Here is a 23,223-nt window from a genome sequence, read left to right as displayed (position 1 = left end):
GTTCTTTTGGTAAAGTCACGTAGAAGGGAAATAAAAAATATAAAAAATAAAACAATCAAATTCTCACGACGTTTCGGCCACAACGCAAGCAGCCGTCCTCAGGTGAAGAACAGAGCTGTCGGAAAGACACGAAACGTCGTGAGAATTTTATTTTATTGTTTTATTATTTATTATTTCCCTTCTACGTGGTGACTTTACCGAAAGAACCAAGAATATGAATCCCTGCAGTCACAAAAGCTTTAAATCTAAAAATAACTAGTTAGTCTCTCCATAGCAGATGTATGCCCAGCAAGTGTTCCTCATTGTATCGATCACCAAGAGGTTATCTTACAAGTTAACCTCCCAACCATAATGTAATCTCTGTGACCTGTGAATTATCTAATCACAGTGACCCCTAGCTAGGTTTATCAAACTTTCCTGTCGTTCTTAGTTCTTTCGGTAAAGTCACGTTGAAGGGAAACAACAAAATAATAAAATATATAACAATAAAATTCTCACGACGTTTCGACCATAACACAAACGGTCGTCTTCAGGTGTGTCGGTTTGCATAAATTTATATTTTTTAAACGGTGTATTTATTTATTTATAATATTTAAAAAAACGTTAGCGCCACGCGCAGCGATTTAGCAATTTATTTAGACGGACTAGTCCATCTATGTTCTGAAAAGAGGAGGGGGGAGACGAATTTTTTTTTGTATGCTGTCTGAAAGCCACTGTAAAAAAAAAATTCGTCTCCCCCCTCCTCTTTTCAGAACATAGATGGACTAGTCCGTCTAAATAAACTGCCAAATCGCTGCACGTGGCGCTAACGTTTTTTTTTATAAATAAATAAATACACCGTTTATAAATAAATACATTTATGCAAACCGACACACCTGAAGATGAACGTTTGTGTTATGGTCGAAACGTCGTGAGAATTTTTATTATTTTATATATATATTATTTTGTTGTTTCCCTTCAACGTGACTTTACCGAAAGAACTAAGAATATGAATTACTGCAGTCACGAAAGCTTTAAATCAACATTTCCTGTCGTTGCACTGGAATTATGTTGGGCCTTTATGTAAAATGCAGTACCATATAAAAGGAAAATTATTACAATCCCCTTTAAAGCATGAAGTAAAAAAAATATTGGGGGATATAAAGTAGCAAAATCCGTGTGAAAGTATTTATTTTAATTACAATCATAAATTCTGTGACATTCAAATGGAAGCTATGAATAAAATTCAGCACGTTATGGGGGTTAATCCCTGCAGGTTTAACTGTTATGGTTGAATTTACAAAATTCCATAATGGAGAAGTCGAGTGGTGTGTCCTTACAAGGTAAGAATAAAGCATTGGGTGAAGAGAAGGGATTTACAAGATAATGGAGATAGAAGGAGTAAGGTTCTGGATGTTATCACGGTAGTGAGATGTTGCCTGGTATACAGGAGGTTGTGGGTTTGATCCCGACCCTGACGCCTGTATATTTGGAGTTTGCATGTTCTCTCTGTGGTCGCGTGTATTTTTATCCGGGTACTCCGGTTTTTCCCTCCACATTTAGAATCAACATCAGGCGTTTAGAGTCTTTGGCTGCTGTAAATGTCCACACAATAAAAGACTTCGTTGAGCTATCATCTGCGGCCAGGTTATTTCTGAAAAATGTCTGCGCATAAGGAAATAAGAGCCAACTGTATGGCTACGATGCAGCACAGCACAATATAACAGGGGAAAGGGTCAGATCTAAGATGGGGGGCGATTGTCGCAACCAAAAAAACACTTTATGTAAAAAAATACTATTACAGTATCATTAATGTAGGGCAATATTGAAAAGGATTGGAAGTTTCCGGAGTGCCCTCAACCCCTTGTGAAGTTTCTAGATCCACCTCTGTCACAGCGAATCATCATTATAAAGTTCCTGCTTTGCACATTTCCCTATGTGCAACATTGCATTGTTAAAGTCCCAGAAATATCCCCATTGAGAAATGTTCAGCCAATGTGTTCTGATTCGGTATTTAGCAATGTCTAAAATGTAATTTGTAAATACATGTCAATGTTCTATGAATGAACGTCTGCCCATGTCAAACTGGTTATCCTGCACGTGCTGGAGGAGGCTGTCGCGTGGCTCTGTGGTTAGCGCACTACTCAACCCGAGTACAATTTCTGGTCATGGCTAACATCAGTGGTGAGTGAAATCTGATCCTGTCCGAGGCATCATTCTGCACTAAACATGATGAAACAACTCCCATTACCATCCAGCTATGGATAGGCACAAAGGTCTGTAAATTATATTCACATTCAATTTGGCTGGTGGTATAAAAATATTATATCGAGGTCTCACTGTACTTTAATTAATGTGTAAAAACAATTTGTTTTTACACATTTATGACTGTGACATATTTAAAAATGTACTTGAATAATAAATGAAGCCTGTTTTATGTATGATAATTACATGTTGGAAAGCCATCCCAGCTAGGATATTGATGGTGATTATAAATTAATTAAACGAGTCAAAAGCCATTTGTTTATGACACTTTATTACGCAACGCATCGAATTTATGACAGGACATCATAATTACCTTCAGAGTCTATTACAGCCGCCCTTAACACTCAGCTCAGTTTAAGTAGAGCATATGGTCCGAATAAAAGCAGGTTAAGTACAATACGCACGGCTGGCTCATGCAAAAGCCTGCGAAAGGACCATTTAGAACTCGTGTATCCACAATATTCCTCTGGGAACTTAATATAAGTGGTTGCCATCACTGGACCCAACCATTAAGCAGCTCCATTCACTTTCATCTCACGAGACCACTCCTGCTGGTTCCCGTCAAGAAGCCTATTAATAAAAGCCAATCTCAAGTTTCTCCCGTCATCTATCAAGTGACAATCGTGCGCCATCGTGGTAATATTGCAGCATTAACAGGACATAAATGCAAGTCCATGCAGATGGATAAAAACATATACATTTATACATTGGAGACATGTTCACGTCATCGACGCTTTTGTGCAAGTGGAAATCGAAGCTGATAACTCAAAACACCAATATAGTAATGCATTACAGGAGTTTCTTATTTAGGAACAACTGTCTGGTCAGATTCCCATCATTTTGGATGTATTTGCCAAATCTAATTCCAGCCCAACTGGATTAAATGCAATGCAGTACTGTATTCTGTAGCGTTTCATTATATTCATAACGTGCCCGCTACATTGAAGTAAAAATTATATACTCGAGTACAACATGTGTTCACTGAACAAGCAAATCTGAACATTACTCTGGCAACATCTCACATGAAAGATGCAAACACCGTCATGTCTCTGTGTTGTGTTCAATAAGCGATGGCAATGAGGATCTATAACATGATGACGGCTGTGTGGTCAGGAGGATTGAACTTGATGTGTTGATGCGAAGAGGCATTATGTACTTTGAACTTCTTTCGCCCCGTACGTAGGCAACCGTGCTAATAGGAGGTACGAATGATGCTGTGGTAATTACTGGGGGGGGGAGGGAGTGAAAATGGGATCATCAGTCAGGCCTTGTCATTACTCTTTGTGACATAGAGCCGTTGTCGAGCTGTTACAGATTACGCAACCTTGCGACCCATTCTGGCGCTGAAGCTTCACATGATCGCGCGTGAACACGTGGGCAATTCATATTGGGCCTGGCTGCTCGAAAGATGCGTTTCAGGAATTTTTCAGAAATTTAAAGAAAAAAAATCTTGTAAGTCACGTGGTCCGATTTTCAGGTCCTCATTGTTTCATGATTCGAGTGAAACGCCTCTCATGTACGTTTAAGTGGGCCTCGCTGTTTGGAGATAAATACATTCTCAGATGCGAGGCGCTGTCATGCTATTTTTTCTGAGCATAACTCCCACAATCCACAACATTAATCACATATACGAGGATGAATTAGTCACGCAACCTCTTTTATCCATGAAAAATTGGGGAAAATAGGGTGGAATTAGTTTCTGCCAGTGGCTACTTTTGGACGATTCCTTTAATTTGTGAAACTTTGCAAATAATTGAAATGCCCAGAAGTGCGGTGGTGTAGTACCGCGATGGAGGTGTCGTGTGCTTTGCTTCACGATTGCAGCAGTAGCAGCAGTAGCAGCATCATCAACAGTACCTCCGATTAGCACGGTTGGCTACGTGTGGTGCGAAAGACGTTCAAGATACATACTACAGAAACTGGAGACAGTGATGACCATCAGCTGATCCTGATCTTCAATCTGTCATCCTTATCATCATTATCAGGCAGTTGCTCGATTGCTGGTTGCAAGCCTCTCAATGCCCTGCATAGAAGAGGCTCCTCAGCATACTGGACATCTGTGAAAAAGATCTTCATAGCTCTTCGTATTCCTCCCGTCTAAATAAAGATTCAAATTCAAATTAAATCGTGCTGCAGCACATCGATAACAGGGCCGGCACAGGCGGCCTCTCAAACTGACGGACATTCTGCACGCGGCGCGCTGGTAAACACAAAGAGAGCCGCCTCAGGTGACAATCATACTTAAACAAGGTGCTTGGTTAATTTGCACCACACACGTAAACTGTTGCACGAAATAATTACCTCCTGGATCTTCCCCATAGTCAGGCCACGTCCAGCTGCTGTGTAGGATATTTATTGGCTCTTAGCGGACCACACGACCTCCGAACCCATTCTTAGCCAACTTTATCTGCGAATAAAATGTGAATGCGTCAGTCCATTAAAAGTCATTGCCTTAGTGTTTAATGATGTTGGTGAGCAAGTCGTTTGCACGCTGTGCTCTGAACCCAGTCTCAAAAATCCTTAACTACAGACCCACACAGCAGATTTGCTCCATTTGCGTTGAGACAAAAATGGGGGAAACTCCTAAAACCTGTGAAAATCCACGATTGTTCAGCACGGATTTTGGAGTAAATTCGCGGAGTGCCACACGTTACAGGGTCCGTGAGACGCTCACATCACCAATATGGCAACGGCCAGGTTTTGGAGAAGGAAAACAAGTGTGGAGTGCTCACAATCTTTTCGGGGGAAGATCATTCCCGTCGAAACGAAGACGGCTGTCTTGGAAGCTTGGAGTTAGTGGTTTTTATATTTTATAAAACCTAAAGTTCTTTGTGATGCAGGAGTGTTCATGGCCAAGCAGACACAGAGCCTTCTGCAGTGGCCGCAGGGGTAAGCGGTAACGTGTTCTTCGTCCCTACCAGCAGAAAGTCCTTCTCTTTTGAGGGCGTTATGAAGCCGGCGATGCTCATCCAGCTGTCCAAGCCCCACGTGCAACTTTAAGCACTCACAAATTTGGGCGTTCGGGTTATAAGCGCACAGAACGCACAATTTTATGGCATTGTTTTGGGAATTAATTTGATTTCAGAATCAATTCTTTTTTTTGCCATTGTGGTGATGTAGAGTCCTTAGTGGCTGCAGTGTGTACGTGGACCATTTACATGAAACACAAAGCAATCGGTAATCAATTATCTTCAGTGTAAGAATCAATTAATTGAAGAACTGATACATCAATGCATACTTTGTCAATGCCTGCCTCCTCCACACGTTTCCAATAATTATAACACTCCCTGTGGTGATTATTGCAATTCTATTTTAGTATGGGACACTGTAAAGATTTTTTAATTCTAACTGCATTGATAATTTAAAACCTGACTTCAAAGCAATTTTTACTGCAACAAGGGTTTTTTACTTATGGCGGCTTAAATAGCCAACAGATTAAAATGTCACATAAAGACCTCAAACTTCGCCATTTCAGATTTAAAAATGTAAAAGTACTTTGCCAATGAAATTCGCAAGATCAGATCTTATGACAAAAAAAACTTTTTTAAAATCGAATAGAGCCTTGGAAAGAGAAGATGTGTTTTTCAGAGCTCTTAAGTTTGAAGAAGGGTTTAGAATGCCAGTAGCCAGTGGGTGGCGTGAGGCATGAGGCCAGAGGTTTTACTCAGCTTGCTTATGGGTGGAAGTTCTAAAGAAATTAGTTGTCAATTTAGAAATGAGTTTTGTTGCGGCTATGTTGACTGTGTTAACATAACAGCATTGCGAGAGAGGGTGGGCGAGTCGCCCCCTGTTCACTGTAGAGGAGCGATTCTCCAGCATGGGAGATGCGTGAGAATCGCTGCCGCTTTTCACAGTGTGAGACACGAGGCATGTATTGATGCTTTTATTCGTCAGTGTGGGGGGGGGGTATGGGGGGATTGCTCCCTCCCCTCCGTAATGTAGGACCCCCTATTTCAAAAGCTTGAAATTGTGGGAGTGCCACCCCAAATTTGGAAAGTTTCTAGAGCTACTTCTGCCTCCCACCCTCCCTATAACTGGCATACAAAGAGTGCCGGATTATCCGAGTAGCAAAAGTATCACATGCTATGGGCTCCGTACTTTCAAGGACCCCGCGCTCAATGCTTTCAAGCTATCAATTCCGGTTCAGTGATTCTGCACTTGCTCTATTACTATAGTACTGTACCGCCTTCAACTTTTATGAATGACTGGGTGTTTAAGGTCAGCGATTTATCGTATGATCTGGCTGTATAGCAAATGAAAAAATACAATAACTTTACTATGGAAGTAAAAAATGTGTTTAAATATTTGTGTTTTTTTATATTTTAGGGCCCCTTTTATAACATACTAGCGGTAAGTACCCGGCGTTGCCCGGGTAAAAAAGATATTTAAAAACTTATCTTAAAAACCTTACATATACATAAACAGATACTAAGCTATTGTGAAAGCCCGGTGGACCGTTTGTCCATTTCTCCACCAACAAAATTATAAGAGGCTTGCACAAGTCCAAAAAGTTATAGAAAGTGGGGGGTAAATAGTTGATCTAAAAGGTTTCCGAAAATTGTCGACCCCCCCCCCCTCAAAAAATATATTTACCCCCACGTAGGTATCTATACCTACCCACCCTACATACAACAGAGTAAGTAGTATCTCTTGACTCTGTAGTTGTATCTACTGACTGTACAGTAGTATCTACTGAACCAGTAGTAGCTACTGACTGTTTAGTAGTATTTACTGACTGTAGTAACTACTGACCGTAGTAGTATCTACAGTAGTATCTACCGGCTCTATAGTAGTAACAACTAACTCTATCATTGTATATGCTGCCTCTATAGGTGTATCCACTGACTATAGTAGTATCTACTAACTCTATAGCAGTATCTACTCTATAGTAGAATCTACTGACTCTAGTAGCTAATGACCGTAGTAGTATTAACTGACTGTATAGTAGTATCGACTTACGGTAGCAGTATTTACTGACTGTAGTGGTATATACTGTGTTAGTATCTATTAACTCTATATAGCAGTATCTACTATCACTATAGCAGTGCATACCGACTGTGGTGGTACCAATGATTACAGCAGTGCATACTGACCGTGGTGGTACCTGCTATGATTACAGCAGTGTATACAGACTCTGGTGGGACCTGCTATGATTACAGTAGTGCATACTGACTGTGGTGGTACCTGCTATGATTACAGCAGTGCATACTGACTGTGGTGGTACCTGCTATGATAACAGCAGTGCATACTGACTGTGGTGGTACCTGCTTTCACTACAGCAGTGCATACGGACTGTGGTGGTACCTGCTATGACGACAGCAGTGCATACTGACTGTGGTGGTTCCTGCTTTCACTACAGCAGTGCATACTGTGGTGGTACCTGTTATGACTACAGCAGTGCATACTGTGGTGGTACCTGCTATGACTACAGCAGTGCATACTGACTGTGGTGGTTCCTGCTTTCATTACAGCAGTTGCATACTGACTGTGGTGGTACCTGCTATGACTACAGCAGTGCATACTGACTGTGGTGGGACCTGCTATGACTACAGCAGTGCATACTGACTGTGGTGGGACCTGCTATGACTACAGCAGTGCATACTGACTGTGGTGGGACCTGCTATGATTAGAGCAGTGAATACTGTGGTGGTTCCTGATATGATAACAGTAGTGCATATTGACTGCGGTGGTACCTGCTTTCACTACAGCAGTGCATACTGACCGTGGTGGTACCTGCTATGATGACAGCAGTGCATAATGACTGTGGTGGTACCTACTATGATTACAGCAGTGCATACTGACTGTAGTGGTACCTGCTATGATTACAGCAGTGCATAGTGACTGTGGTGGTACCTGCTATGACTACAGCATTGCATAATGACTGTGGTGGTTGCTGCTTTCACTACAGCAGCGCATACTGACTGTGGTGGTACCTGTTATGACTACAGCAGTGCATACTGTGGTGGAACCTGCTATGATTACAGTAGTGCATATTGAATGTGGTGGTACCTGCTATGATTACAGAAGTGCATACTGACTGTGGTGGTACCTGATATAACAGCAGTGCATATTGACTGCGGTGGTACCTGCTTTCACTACAGCAGTGCATACTGACCGTGGTGGTACCTGCTATGATGACAGCAGTGCATAATGACTGTGGTGGTACCTATGATTACAGCAGTGCATACTGACTGTGGTGGTACCTGCTATGACTACAGCATTGCATAATGACTGTGGTGCTATCCTGCTTTGACTACAGCATTGCATGCTGACTGTGGTGGTATCCTGCTTTCACTAAAGCATTGCATGCTGACTGTGGTGGTATCCTGCTATGACTACAGCAGTGCATACCGACTATGGTGGTTCCTGCTATGATTACAGCTTTCACTACAGTAGTACATTCTGACCCATTCACTCATCATACACTCACTCATCATATGATGACTCACTCACACATCATACACTCATTCACACAACCAATGACCCATTCACTCATCATACACTAATTCACACATCATACACTCACTCACACATACACTGGGAGTGACATGCTGCCCCTTTAATAACATACCAGCGGTAAGTACCCGGCATTGCCCGGGTAAAAAAGATACTTCAAAACTATTGTGAAAGCATGGTGGGCCGTTTGTCCATTTCTCCACCAACAAAAGTCTAAGAGGCTTGCCCAAGTCCAAAAAGTTATAGAAAGTGGGGGGTAAATAGTTGATCTAAAAGGTTTCCGAAAATTGTCGACTCCCCCCCCCCCTCAAAAAGTATATTTACGCCCGTGTAGGTATCTACACCTACACACCGGGCCCCGGGGCGTGTCGCCTGGCAAATTTTTTTCTACGCGAACCCCACGGTCCGAGAGCAAAATCCCCCACAAGCGAGCATACGCAGACAGACGGACAGACAGACAAAAAATGCCTTTTATAGGTTAGATGCTACAGGCACTGCACTAGCTTAATCCGGCACTGCATACAAATATATGCATATGATATGTATTGCACATGGATGATTACACGTTAATATATTCTGTTGTTGGTGGATGATTACCACCAATTCGTGTTTTTTTTTTGCTATTGAGCCACTGAACAGAACCAATTACCGAGTTTCTGCAGCAACCTGATCCATTTCTGCAGGAAATTATAATGGATAGCATTTATATTGCACTATACGGTATATTCAGGAGACCATGTGACAGCATTGGTAAGCAATGATATTTCTAAATAGGTCTTCGTTTTTTTTCACTTTGCCTATGATCGTTTATCTTTACAAAGTACATATTGTGTACAACATCTTGAATGCAGCTGCATTTCGATGCCATGCAAATCCAAATTACATGGTCTTGGACAGCTGTGGTGTGAAGTCCCAATTAATAAGTGACTCTCAATTGCTGGAACAGAAATGGTTGGAACCCAGTGCCCAAGATTTAATGTAATTGATCAGGCATATTTTGTGTAACTGGCCAGGCCTATCTATTGTAATTGATCAAGCATATATTATGTTACTGACTTGGAATATGTAATTAACCTAATCTGAAAATGCTCGACTGTCTTAAATAAGCAGTGAAATATTCTATGGCCAGACCGCTGCAAGCCGATGATTAGAATCATTATAAATGAATGCATCAGCCTATGGTAACGGGGTTGTGTTTTTTATGTGCAGCCGCTGGTATTTTGTACAGTATTCGTGAAATAAGACACGAGTCATTTACACCATCGTGAAGGTAGAATCAATACCCATTTTACTTTGTTATGGTGTAAGCAAATCCCTGGCTATACAGTGTAAAAAAACCTATATATAATTCATGCGTCCATGTGTATGTATTTGTGGACAAGAGAGCGTGCTTATTTTCAAGAATTAGTCTTTACACTGCCAATAAACCGTTGAAAATGTTATGTATTTATGAATGTAATCAGTATACAATATTGCGCTGAATTGGTCCTGTGGTTATTGAGTCACAACTGGCCAGTTGTGTGAGCGGGGGTTTGAAGGGGAGAGGTCTATCATGAATTATCCAGAGTGAATTCTCGCACGTGAATTATCTCGTCTATAATGAGTTTAGCAGAGTCTATGGGGAGCAAAGACTGGGTTGTGGCTGGGTCTGGTGGGCCTGCAAGAGTAAATAGAGGGTAGGGTCGGACTCGGGAGTCCGAAGAGAGACTTGGAGATCCGCTCTCGGCATGTCAAGCTCCGCATTATGAGACCTGACCTTGACTCAGGAGCGTTTTACACCTGGCAGCTGAAGGGGCATTGCTTTGACATCCAAGTACCCTGAGCCCAGCTCTACGATTTGAGGTTTACCAAGCAACAACTTATTTGCTGCGTCCATGCTCCCAACTGGTAATGACATCTTCAGTCGTAGTTTTGTATTTTCTAGTTTTCCCTTCTCATTGTTTTCCTCACGGGTTTTGCAGCTCTCTGTACTCTCGCTTTCGTTTGGCATTTGAATCCCTTGTAACACTTTGTCCTTGATTCCAACGTCATTCTTGTGCTTCAAGATTCATTTGGCCGTTGTTTTTTTTTACTTTGTCCCTAGTCTTACAGGAATATCCATTGCAATGTTAGGCACAAAAAATAAGGATTTAAATTTATAGGGCGTTTAAACGCCACATCAGTTCAAAACACCTAACGTCTCATCTCAACCACATCTCATCTCCAATGCCCTGCTACATTCTATCCAAGGGAACCCCCTGTGTGTGGTATGAGATCTTCACAATATCGGAATGCAAATGGGAATTAGTATGCCAAGAGGGTGGGGGGGGGGGGGTTGGAGAAGTGGGGTTTTTCCAAATTGGGTCATTTGAGGACTGTAGCTAAATCATATTTGCTAAATTTGGACCATGACACTGGCATGCATGGCCAACTTTTTATAATTTTCCACAATCTTCAATGTCCATTTAAATAGGTAGCTTCATTTAATAATTTTGTTTCTCTCAGAATTTGACATCACCTTTACTCTCTGTAAGACCGCAACAAGAAGACTTCGTCACAATTCTGGAATATCGCCTGATGAAGCTTGTGGTAATCACCAGAGAAACGTCACAGTACTAAAATTGTAAACGTCGTGGGTTTACTCTCCATCACACCGGGTGTGCTGAAGTAGCGATTGACACGTTTTGTTTACGTGACAAACCTTACTAATTGGCTGTTCCGGGTGGTGGCGAGTTAACGACACATTTATATTTACGCGATTTAACCCCAAAACCTTCCCTTTATTATGGTTAAATCTGTTCCTTAGAATTGGTCTAAATTGAACCATTCTCAACTAATCATTTAATCCCTATAACACCACTCAGCAAAACACGAGTCTCCTAAACAAGGCAGCATCCTCACATATACCCTCTGCAATCAGTCTCTGCACAGACCAGCAATACCTTCAAGGTGCTATAACACACACCTCCCTGTTTGTTAGCCTTGTTCGAGCAGTCACGACTCATTGGAATTCATCACCCACTTTGGGTGTTTGTCCTAAAAGCTCCCACCCACCTCAGACCATCCCTCCACCCCTCCTGAGAGTCTTCCGTTAATGCACTGCAGCTTCTCTGCAACTGGTCTGATGTCGATAATTAATGGTGATAGTAGATATTATGATGGCAGTTGTAATATTAAGAAATGCAAATATTCAATCACGTTTTAAAATAGCTTTGTTCCAAAGAGACAATATTGACTTAAATAGAGACATACATCTTGTAATTGTAAATTACTAAAAAAAATATTTACAGTATTTAGATAACTCAAGATCTGCTCGCTTAAAGTTTACTGCATTAGTGTTTTATGTTGCTACCATGGAACGGCTGAAAAACTGCTTAAAATTATGCTCAGATATTGTATCATAAAGTATTTATAACTGCTGAGTATATATTGTCTATTCTGCAATAAGTTGATGTTTACATGTGTAAATTGGTTTGTTGTTTTCTTATGCAAATAATAAAAGTAAATAAAATGCCCGACAATCCAAACAGCTGGGAAGGCCAATTTAAGCACGCAAAAAAATCTATCTTCCAATTGTGTGTTAAATTATATTTCACGACAACTTAAAAAGTTACCTTTCTGCTTTCATTTCCATTTATAATACCTTCCCTTCACTGTAAACTTGCATTTTCTCTCAACCTTCCATCTATTTTCACCAAACTATTTATTTCGTTTTGTGCATACTGCCGCTACAAGCTGGAAGGGTCTTGAGGTTGTCCTGTGGACTTAATCCTCCTGTATAAATAATAAGTGCCGATTCCATTGCTTCAATACAATAGTATCTGCAGCCCCGTGTCTCATTTCTCCTGGTCGATTTCGCATCTTGAACTTTTCCCAGGCATCTCGTGGAAAACAACTTGTCACCCGGTTAAAACAACACGTGTTACCAACCCAAGTTTACATATGCAAAGCACCGCAATTACAGTCAATACACATGTAGTGGATTCCACAGAGGCGCACACTCGAACTTGGAGGCAACACGCTTATTCTTAATACAACGGGGTAACCATATAACCACTCTACGGGCTAACGATATAGGGTGGTAACCACCATGCGTAACTACATAACCACTCGACGGGATAAGGACTTAGGGTGGTGACCATTACGGTCAGCTACGTAACCACTCAACGGGATAACTATATACTCGGACCAGGTCAGCTAACACCCTGCCTGGTCCACGATGCCGTGCGTGAAGCCCAAAGACGTCACCGGCGGATTTCATTCCCAGAGACACAGCCAAAATCGCTCTCGGGACTCGGCCTTTATGGGCTGCGACGTGGCCAAGCTCCGCCCTTGGCCACGCCCCCTTCCAGATCCTTCTCGGAGACGCTGGGCCCACTTCACGTGTCTCTCTCACCTCCTCTTTGGCCCTCGTTACTACCTCATCCGGTCACGTGCCTTCTCGGGTTCACCCAGACCACCATGTCCTCACCCGACCTCTCTCTCGCTGTCACCCAAACTATGTCCCCTACAGGCCCTTCCGTTCCGTAATCATCCCGGTGCTAGAGAGAGACTTCATACCTACAGAACCGCCCTTCTCTCGGTATTTGCGCTTCACCAGAGACACTATACATGCCAATACACACGTGCCTCATAAAACTCAGCTATGCACTACCATCACCTAAACAAACAAAAATCAACCGTTCATATTGCCACACATTTTGTTTGGAAAACTGAGCTTAAATTCACATATAAAATGTATTTAGCCATCAACAGCCTACATAAGTGTTGAAGAGTTCCCGACGACGACTCGGAGACGGCTTGAAAGTAAGGGCTTTCGCCAAAGGTTTATTATAGTATATTACAATTACACAAAGGGTGTGACAACTCCCAGGGGTTAGGGGTCCTACACTAAGTCCTGGTCCAGCCCGGCTAGCTCCGGTCTCTCTCCCTCGAGTCGGATGGGGGAACTTGCCAACCCCACCGACCGGGAAGAGCAGCACCTCCTACGGCTACCATCGGCTTCACTCCAGACTCTTCACTCGATCCCTCTCTACCCCTGGTTCCCTCTCCACCCTTCTCACTCTACCCGTTCCCACAGTGACCCCGCTTTGGTGACGGGGTCCCCCTTAAATACTAGAGGAGACATGACGTCATAGAGCCGCCCAGCGCGCATCACGCCACGTTCCGTGACGTCATGCGCGCTGGACGGCACACATGACGTTACGTCTCCATTTTACTCCTCTACATTACCCCCCCCCCCCCCCCGTGAAAAAAAAATCAGCCGACTCGGCTGTAAAGAATATAAAAGTAGAGGAGTGCCGGAACCCAAACAACCACATTTACAACAACTGACAACACCATGGAAGTGGCTACGAAGACGGACCGCCCCCAGAACCAAACACAACACCAGGGCAGCCCGACAACAATAAAGTCAAATTTACGAAGCCCACATCACTCGGTAACGACAATTTGTCAGCCCAAACGTAACACAACAACCGACACTTGGGCAGCCCCGACAACACATAAACCGACAATTTGGCGATGAGGGCTGTAGGCCGACGGCAGCGGTCCATCTGGTCTTCACAGAGCGCCTGCCCCAGCGCACACGCGCTGCAGGCCTGCCTCCCCATGCGGCATCAACCGCCAGGCCAGGCACCGCGCCAGCTAGTGACAGGCCCCAGGAGAGCTGCAGCAGCCCAGCACTCCCCCCTCCAGACCGGGGTAGGCCACTCGTGGCAGCACCAGGAGTGAGCTGCGGAGGGCGAGTGGAGGCTCCCTCCCCTCCCGCCTCCGCACCCAAAACCCCAGGTGCGCGCTGGCCCGAGCGGCGGCTCCTGCTGCCCACCCCACGGCGAGATGCGCAGCCGCGGCGTCGGCACGGCAATGCGCAGCACTGCGAGGTGCAGAGCTGCGGCAGCGTCGGCGGCCCACCCCCCAGTCGTGGCGAGAAGAGGGGCCGCGGCGTAGCCGGCGGCCCACCCCACGACCGCGGCGACATGTGGAGCTGCGGCGGCGGGCGCGGCCAAACCCGCCGGCACAGCGAGGTGCGGAGCCGCGGCTTGACCCTCGGCCCACTCCGGAGCCGCGGTGACGCCGACAGCAGACCCCGCGTGCGCGGCGGCACCCACGGTGGAGAGCGGCGTCGCGGCGCCCATGGCGCCGACATGCGGCGTCGCATCAACAATGGCGGCCGCTTGTGGCGTCGCAGCCAAAATGGCGGTCGCCTCCCGCGGCGCCCCCGTCGGGAACATGGCGCCAATCTTGAAATTAGCGAGAAGCGGGTTGGCGGGAATCCGCCGCTCCCATCCAAAATGCGTGCCGAGTGCGCGCACCTTTACCTCCACCTCCTCGATCTGGGCGCAGAGCTGCTCCATCGCCCGTGTGAGCGGCTCCAGCAGCTCCGCGAATGCGCTCCCCGCCCCCGGCGGCGGAGCGTTGGCACCCCCGGACGCCTTCTCCTCGCGCTCCGTCCCTTTCCTCTTCTCAGGGGCCGTCACCGGGGCCCCGGACTCCGGGGTCACTGCCGAAGCCTCCTCCATGCCGTCTTCATCCTCCGATCATCCTGTCGGTGGGTTCTTGCGCGCCGCTCCCGATGTTGACATAGTGGCGGCAGCGCAGACACTCTGACACCAGTTGTTGAGGAGTTCCTGACGACGACTCTGAGACGGCTTGAAGGTAAGGGCTTTCGCCAAAGGTTTATTATAGTATATTACAATTACACAAATGGTGTGACAACTTCCCAGGGGATAGGGGTCCTACACTAAGTCCTGGTCTAGCCCGGCTAGCTCCGGTCTCTCTCCCTCGAGTCGGATGGGGGAACTTGCCAACCCCACCGACCGGGAAGAGCAGCACCTCCTACGGCTACCACCGGCTTCACTCCTGACTCTTCGTCGATCCCTCTCTACCCCTGGTTCCCTCTCCACCCTTCTCACTCTACCCGTTCCCACAGTGACCCCGCTTCCATCACGGGGTCCCCCTTAAATACTAGAGGAGACATGACGTCATCGAGCCGCCCAGCATGCATGACGCCACGTTCCATGACGTCATCGCACTGGACGGCACACATGACGTCACGTCCCCATTTCACTCCTCTACATAAGTAAAGGCCCAATGGCAGCCGCCAACATTTATTATGGAAGGCTTCAGAAATTCAGTATCAACTGTGGAGTGAGGATAAAGTACAGCTCCTCAAGTCATCGATTACGGTGCGACTGCACAGCCAGATACGCGAACACATTTGCATTGGGCTGTGGTCCACTGTTGGCCATTACTGTGCCAATATAGAAAATGCAGCGAGTCAACGGAGTAGTTCACATTCGTTCTGATATTTACGTGTTTTTTCTTTTGGGACAGCAGTGGCAACACGAGTTTGATTCCCAGCCACAGCTAACATCAGTGGTGACATCTCAAGCAGTACTGGAACTCCGCCTCCCACTTCACTAAACTGCACCGACCAATGTGGTGAAGTATGGTAAAACAACCCCCATCACCGGCATGACATGGGGAGATCTTCATCCTGCAGCGGATTGGCAAAAAGCTGTAAATTATTGCTCAATCATCAGCCTTTATCAATCCACTTCTAACGGAAGGTCTGACCAGAACGTCGCTATCTATCAAGGTCCTGCAATGTAAAAATCCGCCTAGAATCTGCACACGGGCTGAATTCATCACTCTATCTCCTCGCTGGGTGCCCTCTCAGATGCCGTTGATCCACTCCTTGAGGATGCTTTTCATATTCTCTGCAATCAGTGCAAAGTCACATATCATTTAATTGTTTGTCACTGCTGGTACAGCCGGAATAATTTGAAAAACCACACCCAAGATTGTGTTTAGTGTGTCGAGTCATTTGTGACGAGGCCGACACCATCAACTTGCTACACTTGAAATCCCAGTTTCATCAGGGCTCGCTGAAACCCACATTCCAACCCATGGTCTCAGCGGTGTTGGCTAAGTGGTCTGACACAGCATTCGCTTTTTGAGCTACTGAAATTACTTTTCCATGGGGGCACACACTTGTGGTTTCAAACCAAAAAAAGTGTTAGGTGTGGCTGCAAACACATGTTAACAAGCGTTTAGGCGCCACAGCAGAGCTGACATTTCCAGGCTTAGGTATCAGCTGTATCAGGCCGACATGTCTCATCAGGAGGGTTGCCAGCTCTAAAATACAAAAAAAAAACCCAGGCCATGTCATGGAAAGAAGATCTCACAATACTGGAAGAGAGAACCACGTGTAAATGCGTCGTCTTGAGTGGTGTTTTATTACACAAGTCACACAAAGACCGGGATTTGTTTTTAGTATTTCCTGGGAAGACTTATAGATTTCCGAGGACAGCGACCTCAACCTGCGCTTAGCTGCAGCTGCTCAACACAGGAGCAATGCAGCCATGATCAGCGATGATTTCTTAGTCTCTTATATTGTACAGGGTGGTCCAGATGTTTTCTGACCCTCAATTAATTTACCCCTAAAGATTGTTTTCCTTTGCATAGTCATTCCTGTTTTATATAAACCTTACTTTAAAAAAATAAGTTTTAGAAAATTAAATCGGGGTCACAAGACATCTGGACCACCCTGTACAGTATACAGTACAGAAAACCTACAAGACATAAATAGCCAATAAAATTTATCTTAAATAAATGACTCTGCTCCGACATCAATTTCACACGGTGAGAGTAATCCCAATGGAAAAGAAAAAGCTAGAACTTCTGTGTAACAATCCAAGGATCATTCCCTGATGACCAGCAGCCACCATCCATTGTTTGCAACGTCTCCTAACCAAGCACTCGAATTGCAATTCCTAACAGCACTGAAACAGGCTACACAATTAAGTCGCTCTGTGAAACTAGCATGGTATAGTTACTGTACTGTGTACGTATGTATCTACTGCACCTTCACTTGCCATTGATTCACGTAGCCATACAGATTTCGCATTGACAATACCCCTGCTGCGTACTCGATCGCGAACTGTCTGTCACCCACCTGCCAACTCTTAACGATGCGCGTGAAAGTCTTTGTTTCCCATGCATTCAAATATTGCACCTGGGTCCTTTGAGATGAAACATTTCGTTTAGGCGCGGGGTTGTCCCACGGTGTTATAACCGCGACCGATTTGGCGCGTTCCTCGTGCACCGACACGACACGGGCGGCTCGCACGAATGCTGAGCGCGGGGCCGGCGGCCACCACGTGGCCGGCAGCCTCCACGTGGCCTCCATCCACACTCGACGGCCGCCACACCTGGGGGGGGGGGAGGAGCAAACGCGGGCGAGCGTGGTGACGTCACTGAGGGCGTTATCCCCCCCCCCCTCCTAATCAGCTGTTCGCTGTTGTCACTGTCACCGCTGCTACCGCCGCTGTCAGTGAGCGCTGTGCCGCGTGAGTGGTGAGCTCTGGCGCGAGTGGTGAGCAGTGGAGCTCTGGTGCTAGTGGTGAGCAGTGAGGGCCTGTGTGAGCGGTGAGGCTCTGGTGCGAGTGGTGAGCAGTGAGGGCTGTGCGCTGTCAGCCACGCTGGGGGGGAGGGGGGGTGGCGAAACCGCACCGGGGAGGCGGAGACACAACAACAACAACAACCATAGCGCGCCTGAACCGGTGGCGGTAGAGTCCAGGCGGAGGAGGACAGCGGCAGGAAGGGGAGAGGAGCGCTAGGAAGCGAGGAAGCAGCGGGGAGGGGAGAGAGGAGGAGGAGGAGGAGAGGCGGGGGCGCACATCGCGACCAAAGCGGTGCCGGCAGGTGCGGCCGAGCTGGCCGCGTCTGAGTGAGCCGCCCCCTGTGGCCGCTCGCTTCGCGGCCCGCGCCTCGCGCACCGCGGCGTGGAGGCGATGTGCGCTCCGCATCCACCCCGTGGCTGCGTGCCTCGTTTGTAAACGCGGCCAACATCGACGACGGCGGCGGCGGCGCAGAGGAGGCACAGACGCGGCTCGGGTTCGTGTGCTGCGCGCAACGCAGCAGCAGCCAAGAGCAGCAGCAGCCAGGAGCAGCAGCAGCCAGGAGCAGCAGCAGCCAGGAGCAGCAGCAGCCAGGAGCAGCAGCAGCCAGGAGCAGCAGCAGCCAGGAGCAGCAGCAGCCAGGAGCAGCAGCAGCCAGGAGCAGCAGCAGCCAGGAGCAGCAGCAGCCAGGAGCAGCAGCAGCCAGGAGCAGCAGCAGCCAGGAGCAGCAGCAGCCAGGAGCAGCAGCAGCCAGGAGCAGCAGCAGCCAGGAGCAGCAGCAGCCAGGAGCAGAAGGAGGAGGAGCAGCAGCCAGGAGCAGCAGGAGGAGGAGGAGCAGCAGCAGGAGCAGCAGCAGCCAGGAGTAGCAGGAGGAGGAGCAGCAGCCAGGAGCAGGAGTAGGAGCAGCAGCAGCGAGCCATGGCGAAGCAGTACGACGTGCTCTTCAGGCTGCTCCTCATCGGCGACTCGGGCGTGGGGAAGACCTGCCTGCTCTGCCGCTTCACCGACAACGAGTTCCACTCCTCGCACATCACCACCATAGGTGAGGGAGTGATCCGGTGGTGAAGAACGCCGGTAACCCCCCCCCCCCCCACGCCGTGGGGAGACGAGGCGGGGGGCCGCTGCGCGACTCCCGCGTGCCACCCGCGCGCGCGGCGGGGTGCTGCGCGCTGCGAGGCCTCCCCCACCGGTCCACACGCGTGCCCAGGGCTCGGTGAGTTGGTCGTGGCCCGCCGCTTTCATTGACGAACGAGTCATGGTGGGGGTGTGGGGGAGCAGCTACGCGGTGCTTGGGAGCCCCGGGGAGGAGGCTGAAGCTGCGCTTTCTGTACAAGTACGCCGGGCGCGGTGCTCTGTTGTGGCTTGTGTGTTTCATCGGCGCGGCTGTGATGAAATATTCATCCCTCGCACAGTTGCCGCGACTCGGCGGAATTGAGTGGCCGCGAGCCGAGGAGTCTGTTTGGGGTTTCACCTCCACCGAGGAGTCTGTTTGGGGTTTCACCTCCACCGAGGAGTCTGTTTGGGGTTTCACCTCCACCGAGGAGTCTGTTTGGGGTTTCACCTCCACCGAGGAGTCTGTTTGGGGGTTTCACCTCCACCGAGGAGTCTGTTTGGGGTTTCACCTCCACCGAGGAGTCTGTTTGGGGTTTCACCTCCACCGAGGAGTCTGTTTGGGGTTTCACCTCCACCGAGGAGTCTGTTTGGGGTTTCACCTCCACCGAGGAGTCTGTTTGGGGTTTCACCTCCACCGAGGAGTCTGTTTGGGGGTTTCACCTCCACCGAGGAGTCTGTTTGGGGTTTCACCTCCACCGAGGAGTCTGTTTGGGGTTTCACCTCCACCGAGGAGTCTGTTTGGGGTTTCACCTCCACCGAGTGAGTCTGTTTGGGGTTTCACCTCCACCGAGGAGTCTGTTTGGGGTTTCACCTCCACCGAGTGAGTCTGCGCAGTGTTTCCACCAAGTGCGGCTCACACGTATCACGAGCATCTGGTGGTGGTGGTGTCAGTCATATTGATCTGAAATCATTTCCGCGTGTCTGGCATAAGTGTGGTTAAGTGTGGTTAAAATCAGCGTGTTTACATTTGTATTATTCTTATGCGTCACTCAGTCAAAGTGAGCTACTTCAAAATGTTAACGTGATAATTGATGCAGAGGAAGTTTGGTTACTGGAATGTTATATTTTGTATGATTAAAAAAATACAATTGAAACCATACAAGCAGCTTTAACAGTGCACATTGCATCCGTTCGATTAAACACTTGGATGGAACATTGTCAATATGAACTTGTGGATTATTTTAAATGATTCTGTAATGGTAAGCTGGCAGCAATCACTCCCTCTGATGGTATTCTTTTACACATTTTGGCAGGCGATCATTTTTCACGGCAAGCCGTTGGGAATGTCAAATGTGTGCAACTAAGCAGATTGAATAAAGCATTCCTTTCACTATCCGAAAAAAACCTTGCGAGTAGAGTGCATCCTCTTCACACTGTCACTGTCCCCAGTGACACACATGTAGATTTTAAAGTGGAGCTGTTCCAGTATTACACAAGACCGTCGCAGAAATGGTTGAAAAATCAACATCGCCTGTGGTGTGCAGATCGTAAACTTAAGAAGGAATGTGGAATATTCACAATGTGAGGCCAGCAGAGTCAGTGATTATGAGCGTTACACATGGCTCATTTGAGATTGTTTTACCTATCTGGGTCGGAGGTGGGGTGAACAGAAAATTGTTTTCACCACCCAACCTATGTTTGATGTTCCCCCAACTTTAGGCCTGAATTCATTGGATACACTGATATATAATTATATTAAAACATGCATATATTGGAAGTTGTTTTCATCCAAGAGACAGTGGATAGGTGATGGCAGGGATGCGTGTAATGTGATCTTGTGGCTGAGGTGTGCATCGTTCTGTCAGATGAAATGGAAGCCTCACATTGCACGTAGCACTGCAGGTGCCAGGTTTGGGACGTGGTCCCAGGAGACTGTTTAACGTTTCCGTTATAGCAATAGCCATCTACATCACTCTTCACGCAGGCACCGGTACTGATTGGCCTTATTGTACTGACAGTGAAGCAATGCAGTAATGCAAAGTAACTGCTGTATTGTAATTGAACGCAAGGTATTTTAATCAATCTCTTTGTGGCAGAGTGCTTGACTCACAATCGAAAGGTCATGCATTCAAATTCTCGTGGAGGATTGAATCAGCCCATCATCTTCTTGGAGAATGCAATGTACTGTACGACTTTGTAGGAAGTCAGTAGTGGTTGCCTTACAAATATACTGTGCCATGCCATAGGAATGTGGAATTTACACAATGGAGGTGATCATACTCCATGCTCTCCAAGGTCTCCATGCTCGTTCGATGCTCGTTCGAGCATGGAGACCTTTCAAAGAAATTCTATTGATATAAATTCCCAGAGAGATTTGTATATGTTTTTGTCATATGTAATGAATGGATGTTATAACTTTATGCTCACTTTCCAAGCAAACCTTACTTATCCTGACACACTGCCTTTATTTTAAGGCACATCTTAGGGCACTTACCTTACGATAAAGAATGTGAAGAAGATATTTAGGAATTACATGCTTGATAGCTTTATGGGTTTCCATAACCAGATATTTCAGTACATATTAGGTATGCACAACCAGTCGTAGTAAATCAATGTTTTGTTTCATGCAACTTTACAAAACCAAGATTGTTTTAAACAAATAAAGAATATCTTGGTGTAGTCAATACCTATGACACTTTTATAGTTATTTCATATCATATTAAATATACTTTGGGATATGTGCTACTTTTTGTTTGTGATACAGTATTCATCGAAGAGTAAGCTCATCAAGGCATTTTAACATTTCAGAACTGGTGAGGAAAATATATGGGGTACAAACTATCTGGTGCGACACTTGAGTTACCGTGCGAGTTCTTTTAAGACATCACTTGAAAGCTGAGCACAATTTTTCGTATGTTTACTGTCATATTGTCTCGGTGTATGTCACTCCCCAATCCACAATTATGAAGGAGAGACATCACAGCGATGATACACTCCCTTGCTCCTGGCTGGGTTGTTTGGCTTGACCACCTGAATATGAAACTGTAGTCGTTGCTCTGCATTTACATCAGCCATGCGAATTAAGAAGACTGCATGATTGTTTATGATCAGGACCATTGCTCATGAAACGCCTTTATCCGTGGCCAGTAAAACATGTCATATATGCCCAGGCTTCTTCACAAGTTGTCCACTAAAACCTTGAATTGCTGCTTTCCTTTATTTATGTAATGCAATAAACAGACACATTGCTATGTAGCCATCTAATGAAATGCCGTTGATGAATGCTCCCCACAAATTTTGTTGAATTGATGTTCCTGTTGAATGGAATTTTAGTGAATTCTAAAAATATACTTTCAGCAGGGTCAACAGGTTTTTTCTAGAAATAACAAATTTGCTAAAGGCAATCAGTAGGCGCAGCCCAAGTAACATTCCAGAGGAAACATTCCTCTGATTTTAATCTCAGCCCTGCCTCCTCTCCTGCCTACCCACCCATTCATTGGTGACTGGCTGCCAACCTCCTGACAAGCATCCACACATTAGAGGTGGCTGAGTGACTCAGAGGTCTCAGGGCTCAGCTGACAGGCTGAGATTCTGGGTTGATTCTGGGCACTCATCCGTGGTTAAACTGGTTTCTCAAGTGTGGTAAGTTGATGGTCTCACCAATTCCTGAAAAAAGCACGTTACAATTAGTTTCATTTTATAAATTCCATCTCTGGGAATTAAAAAAAAAACATCATTGTGATTGTCATATGACAAACACCAATATCATGATATAGATGTTCTCAGACACGTGGGGTTGCACTGCCGTGCAAGATTTCCGAATGGATTCTTTAATTGTCTCCTGACATGCCCTGGGAATAAAATTGGAGAAAAGACCAAAAATTATACAAAAGAAAAAACACAGTCTACCCATTATGCAGGTAAAACTGAAACAATTTTGCCAATCATTGTGCCTCTGCTTAGCATTGCAGCATTCTAGTGCCTTAATGCCATATGGTTTGATGTGTATGTGAGCGATACATGTTTATGTATGTGCATCTGAAATTCGCGGATTTTAGCTGCTTGATGGGAAGGATCAGGAAGGATG

The 23,223-nt window shown here is 46.2% G+C and overlaps 1 protein-coding gene and 1 long non-coding RNA gene across 2 annotated transcripts in view; one reads left to right on the top strand and one right to left on the bottom strand.

Annotated features, from left to right (window-relative positions):
- Nucleotides 1-1,394: 1,394 nt before the first annotated feature.
- Nucleotides 1,395-17,892, bottom strand: LOC142923997 (uncharacterized). Its single transcript, XR_012941122.1, has 3 exons — nt 17,639-17,892; nt 4,546-4,651; nt 1,395-4,341 (listed from the first exon to the last, which is right to left on the bottom strand). It is a non-coding gene; the product is annotated as an uncharacterized LOC142923997 (long non-coding RNA).
- Nucleotides 17,893-18,136: 244 nt separating this feature from the next.
- Nucleotides 18,137-23,223, top strand: part of RAB15 (RAB15, member RAS oncogene family) — an 88,214-nt gene continuing 83,127 nt past the window's right edge. Inside the window, exon 1 of the mRNA XM_032947564.2 lies at nt 18,137-19,125. Coding sequence (XP_032803455.1) covers nt 19,002-19,125 — 124 coding nt within the window. The 5' untranslated portion in view covers nt 18,137-19,001. The remainder of the gene's footprint in view (nt 19,126-23,223) is intronic.

The sequence above is a fragment of the Petromyzon marinus genome, chromosome 6 (genome assembly GCF_048934315.1).
Source record: "Petromyzon marinus isolate PM22_M1 ecotype Great Lakes invasive population chromosome 6, UKy_Petmar_22M1.pri1.0, whole genome shotgun sequence".
In the NCBI taxonomy this organism is placed as follows: Eukaryota; Metazoa; Chordata; class Hyperoartia; order Petromyzontiformes; family Petromyzontidae; genus Petromyzon; species Petromyzon marinus.
This window is presented reverse-complemented; position numbering and strand designations above follow the sequence as displayed.